Source organism: Sinocyclocheilus anshuiensis, unplaced genomic scaffold (genome assembly GCF_001515605.1).
Source record: "Sinocyclocheilus anshuiensis isolate Anshui unplaced genomic scaffold, SAMN03320099.WGS_v1.1 scaffold374, whole genome shotgun sequence".
Lineage (NCBI taxonomy): Eukaryota > Metazoa > Chordata > Actinopteri > Cypriniformes > Cyprinidae > Sinocyclocheilus > Sinocyclocheilus anshuiensis.
In genome coordinates this window covers 73,910-80,103 of record NW_015546051.1, presented here as the reverse complement: position 1 = coordinate 80,103, position 6,194 = coordinate 73,910, and the positions used below count along the sequence as shown (strand labels likewise).

The 6,194-nt window shown below is 35.5% G+C and overlaps 1 protein-coding gene across 1 annotated transcript in view; it reads right to left on the bottom strand.

The window, feature by feature from the left end:
• gbe1b (glucan (1,4-alpha-), branching enzyme 1b) overlaps nt 1–6,194 on the bottom strand; it is a 151,075-nt gene that overhangs the window by 102,703 nt on the left and 42,178 nt on the right. The window contains exon 6 of the mRNA XM_016500375.1: nt 1,275–1,365. Coding sequence (XP_016355861.1) covers nt 1,275–1,365 — 91 coding nt within the window. The remainder of the gene's footprint in view (nt 1–1,274; nt 1,366–6,194) is intronic.

Genomic DNA, 6,194 nt, shown 5'->3' with positions numbered 1-6,194 from the left:
TTTTTTAAAGGGATACTCCACCCCAAAATGAAAATTTTGTCATTAATCACTTACCCCCATGTCGTTGCAAACCCATAAAAGCTTTGTTCGTCTTCGGAAGAATTTAAGATATTTTGGATAAAAACCGGGAGGCTTGTGACTGTCCTATTGACTGCAAAGTAAATTGCACTGTCAAGGTCCAGAAAAGTATGAATTCAACAATTTGTCTCCCTCTGTGAACCACCGCACACCACTGATATATATATATATATTGTGTCATGTCAGTCTTATAAGGGGGTCTGAATACTTTCCGTAACCTATATATATATATATATATATATATATCACACACAAAAAAAACATGCAGGGTATTGTTTGCCCTCCTATCTTAAATTTTAGGGGCATATAACTGCATTCTAATAGACTCCATCATACAATCAGTTATCACCTTGCATCATGTTCATCAGCAACAACAGCATTAGATGACGGAACTCTTTTAATGTGTTATTTTTTCCATAATTAATCACAAAAAATGTACGTGTTGAATCGACAGCCCTAACAAAATCCAAGGTATCCTGTTTATTTTGCAATGTGGAATTAACTATTTTCTTTGAATCTGTGAGACTTCATTAGCCACTGTAGGTTAATAATGTGCATATAAAACTAAATGTGCTACAAACCAGTGTGTTTATGATTAAGACATTATATTAAAATAAAATAATTTACAATATCAAGCAGCATAATGGACTGTTTTTGTACAGCTAACTGGAAGTGAATACACCAGAAGCAAGTAATAAAAAAAAAAAAAAGTATAGAGTTTTAAGTTGAACTTCTTTCAACTTGATCACTGACTTTTGGGAAATGCTGTGTCATGCATGAGATGTTGCAAAAGAAGCGAGACGCGAGTGCGATGGTCAAACACGGTCGAACACAGCAGAATGCAAAAACTCGTTCTGTGTGAAAGGCCTCTAGACAGTAGACAAAATTCAAGATTTTCATCTGTCACAATACAAAGTTATATACAGAATACCACCTGGGGAGAAATGTCTGCTCCATAGACAGTGCATATATTTTATTAAGGAAATGCATATATATAATAATGAAAGACAAAAGTAAACCTGAAGCAATGCAAAAACGGTCTACAACAGAACTGAGACACACAATAAATATTTCAATGTGCAAAAATGGAGCAAAAATTACTGCAAGGCAGTTCACTAAGTTTGCAACCTGGTTAGTCAGAAAACAATGTTAACATGAAATGGACTGGAACGTTTTCCAGCATTAGATATATTTACCTTGATGCTGCGAAGAAACTGGTGACCTGGTAACCGAAGCTAGCGTAGTAGGCATGCTCCATGATCGCCATCAGCTGAATACAGTTATAACCTGTGTGTATGACAGTAAAGACAGCAGTGCTTATTAGCAGATCTTTGCCAAAAACTAATATTCTATCATCATTTACTCATGCCACTCCAAACCCATATGACTTACTTTCTTTAGTGGAAAATTAGATATTTTGAAGAATGTTCATTCAGATCTTTCCCATAAAAACAACAAGCAATAGAGTTGAACTCAAGAATCAAATAAGTCTGAAAAAATGACTGTTTTGAGACTGTTTTTTTTTTCAATTAACCAGTTGGTCCAGTTTTCAACTCAATGATCCAGACACAGTAAAATTTCAATCTGTTCATCACACAAAGCTATAGTGCTTCAGAAAATATGTACTGTAATATAATGTATGAGTGATCTGGACAACCTTTATGGTGCTTTTTGGTGTTTTGTGTCATTTTTGGAGCTTAACACTTAAAGAAGTATCAGAAACAACCTAGGGCTGCACAATTTAGATAATTTCTCTGATAAAAATTGTGACTGGAATTTTAAATGCCTTTTTTTTTTTCAGGATTGCTGTTCTTGTTTGTAGGGTTGCACAAGTTGGCCAAACGTTTTGTGATAATAATAATAATAATAATAATATTTTATTTTTATTATTATTATTATTATTACTATTAAATACAATTATTAAAAATTATAAAATCTAGTATTTAATAAAAGTGATAAGATTGATTCAACTTTGCAGTACAATTTTGAGTACCATTTCTATATAATTAATAATAATATTACGATTAATAATTGTATAATAAAATAATATTAAATAAAATGTAAAAATATGAAATAATACTACTGTAACATATCACTGTAAAATAGAAAATGTGGTATTTAATAATAATAATTATATATGATGATGATGATGATGATGATGATTATAACTTTAGAGTAAAAAATATTTACATTACAAATTTTTATCTTAATTCATTTTCAAATGAATTCATTTAAATAGCCAGCACATAAAATGACAGCATTTTCATGTTTGAATGAACTATATTTTTAAAGCTTCAAATCTAATCTTTTAAGATGGCAAATGTATTTGTTAAAAACATTTTTTTTTAATTGCTACAGCAAACTTTCAGTTTCAGTCAACTTTCCTGCAAAATAAACGTGGGAGCAAAAAAGTACAAATTCTGCTGTTCTGCTGATTTTGTGTCGTCCCCACGGCAGTGTGTACCAAATGCCCACTCAGAGAACGACGGCTTCGCATAATTTCAAAACATCTGTTTTCATTAACAAGAGGACATTATACAACCGTCAAACAAAAATAATAAATTTGTTAATAAAAAAGGCCACACAAAAACATGAAAACACTACTCGGGTTTGTCCCAAGGAATACAGCGGTACACAGACAACCGTCAAACCCAACAAAACATCTTCCCTTCTTCCCCCTTCAGCACTGACCAGAAATTGTCCACTACAGAAGCTGCTCTTTTATGCGAACACAAAGTGGCCACCGGGTCATACGCAAGTCTTAACTGTCCAAACCAGCGTTTCGGTTGCCCATGCAGACTGTAGCTGCACTGACACGGCTTTGAATCTTAATGGGAAGGACTCAAGAGGGAGATCCAGGCTTATCTCACATTGTTCTTTTTTTTCTGAGCAGATTGGTTTGTTTATTTATCTATCTATCTATCTAGCGATCTTCCTCGCCCTGCTTCAGAGAAAGTTTGGGGATTTTTGGTGAGGCGTGACAGCGCCAGGGGCTCGTCTCACCGACGATGCGTGAGCACACACACACACGCAGAACACTTTCGACGCTTTATAGATGCCAGAACCACAATTGTCTAGGGAAATGCAAACCGGTTACCACGAAACAATGAGAACTCAAGGGAGCGACAGACACACTGCAACAACATACTGGTTTAGTGCATGGACATATGCATGAATTATTCACTCACAATATGTGTTACTGCAAATGGCTTCGTAGGACTTTATGTGGGAAGACGTTCAATTTCCATCTAAACATGCAGGCACACATATTTCTGTTTTGCCTACAAGCAATAAAAAAATATATACTTTTTTTATATTTTTCTAGAAAAACTTGAGTGGCACTTGTCCCTGTGCTACTTACAGGCACAATGTTGGAGTTGGTGTGAAGGTTTTCAATGATTCCCATGTTTCCGAAATGCTAAAAGAACCCACCACCATGATATTTCTAGAGAATTACTGTGCCTACATATAGATGGGGCCCTCAAGGGCCTCTGTGGCCCAATGCCAGGTATGTGTACATTGTCCAAAAGAGCCCATTCCATGTTTCTATGATTGTCTTCTTTAAAAAGTGATGAAATTTTGATTTAATATGGCCATCACCAACTCATCCTGAAATAAAAATGTCAATTAAATTAAAATAAACAGATAGATAGATAGGCATAGGTGTCCAGTGAGAAGTGACGAACGCGGAAGCGCAGAGGAGAGAGCAAAACAAAACACCGGTCATGAATTAGAATTACAAAACGAGGATTTGTATAGAAAAATGTTGCAGGATTTCGACATAAGCCAAGAGGAGACTGGCTTTCCTTTACTAAACAAATGAAACTTTGCTTCCTTTGCTCTTATAAAACAAATCTTGGTTTTCCCGAGACTAGCATATTCTCACCAGAGCTTACGCTATGCAGGAACGCCACTCTCTCGTGCACGCACATACGGCAGTCAGCGGAAGCTAGATTACTTATAAAGTTTTAAATATGGACATTTTTCAAACGCATCGATTCGCTTCAGAAGGTCTTTATTAACCCCGTGGAGCCACATTTATGATGGATGGATGCACTTTATTGGACTTCTATTGGACTATTGAATATCAACAGCCATTCACTGTCATTAACAAAGCTTGGAAGTGCCATACTTAATTTAATATAACTCCGATTGTATTCGTCTGAAAGAAGAAAGTCATATACACTTAGGATGGCTTGAGAGTATAGGGTAATTTTCATTTTTGGGTGAACTATCCCTTTAACAATAAACCAAACAAAACAACAAAATAAACAGATAAATAAATAACAAACAAACAAACAAAACAAACAACACACATTACAAACAAAAACAAAAACAAAAACAAAAACAAAAACAAAAACAAAAGTCCAATGCAAACAAAATTAAAAAAAACAAACAAAAAAAGTGTAAATGAAGCAGACTCTTAGCAAGATCAGTGAAATGCTAGTTAATGTGAAATTTGGATTTAATAAGCCCACAATCTACTCATACTGAAATGAAGAAAAGTACAATTTAATTCAAACACCAAAAAGCACACTCCTTTTATAAGCACATCAACAGATTCAGACTCTCTGCCTGAGATAAATGTCTGGAACTTCTGCTGTAAAAAATCTACACCGCAGGCATCTCTTGACAAATATTCCTGTCAACATTAAATGTTTCAAAACAGAGTCCAGGATCCAGGAAGCAAAAGATAATGGTTGTTATTAAAGGGATCGTTCACCCAAAAATGAAAATTATGTTATCAAATACTCTCATTTTATTCCAAAACTGTATGTCTGTCTTTTTCAGTGGAACACTAAAGGAGAAATCTGAAATAATATGCTTTATTTAGCAGTCATATAATAGAAGAACATCCTGAAATGAAGTCATTATTCACTCATGTTTGTCCCTTTCAGCGAGCTGTTAAATGCTGTGACTCAAGAACTCGACAACCAGATCAGTCTGGTTTAGAGTGGTTTTGTGAACTCCAACTCGGTCACAAATAGACCAATAGATTATGTTATGAAATATCTGAGGAGAGCTTTCCAGAAGATTCTCAGGAGTTCCCATTCGTTTATCACATAAAGCTATTATATGGCTTTGAATATAGTCATCATATGATGCCTTTATTGTGCCTTTTTGGTGTCTGACAGCAAGAGTCCCCATTCACCTTCCATAAACAGAAAAGAGTGACCTGGTCATTTTTCAGAAATTCACCTTTTATGCTCCACAGAAGAAATGAAGAATGTTCAAATTTGGACGAACTGTTGTATCACCCCAATCTCTAATCCACAGGCTTCTAAGCCTCATCTTCTGTGCCTGTTAAACACTTGAAAATACCCCCTGCATCTCCAAAACACACCGGCACACTCAAACACACCTCTCTCCAGCCCTCATCCATGACAGCACTAATGATGAGCATTCCACATGGCAGCTAAAGCCTGTAAACAGGGTGTTGACCTGCAGAAAAGGGCTGGGTTGAGAGAACAGCCTCCCCAGAACATTGGCTCCAGGGCCAGTGGCTCACCATCAATGTGGCAGGTCCGTCAGGTTAAGCACCACTGCAGCTCAGATACTTTGTGATGAAGGAGGAACGCTGGCAGGTAGAACATAACCTCTCTCCGGGCTAAAAAATAATGCTTGTGTCCTCACAAAGAAGTACTGTGATGTACCAACGTACAGTGATGTACTGGATGCTAATACCATGGTACTTTGATATATACTTATAGCATGATCCCTTTATAGTCATGCAAGGTATTTTAAAGAATACCATGGTATTGTCATGGTATATCTCCAAAAAACATGGTAATACTCTACCATAGTACTTCAGTACTTCTCTGTGATGCATCAAAAATAATAAAGTGCTTCACGGACCTGCTACTGATGAAGCCCATTGTGTTTTTGTTAGCAGAGAAAAATGAAAGTGTCTCTCTAAAAGCATAACATTATGTAGTAATTATCTTCCCCGTCTGAAATGTCTTTTAATTTGAAAAGTTTATCTAAAACAATGATTTGAAGGAAGAAAGAGTATTAAAACTAGTGCAAAATTCTAAACTGAAAGTAAAAAAAAAAAAAAAAAAACTTTTATTCAACAAGGACACATTAAATTGATCAAAAGTGTCAGTAAAGACATT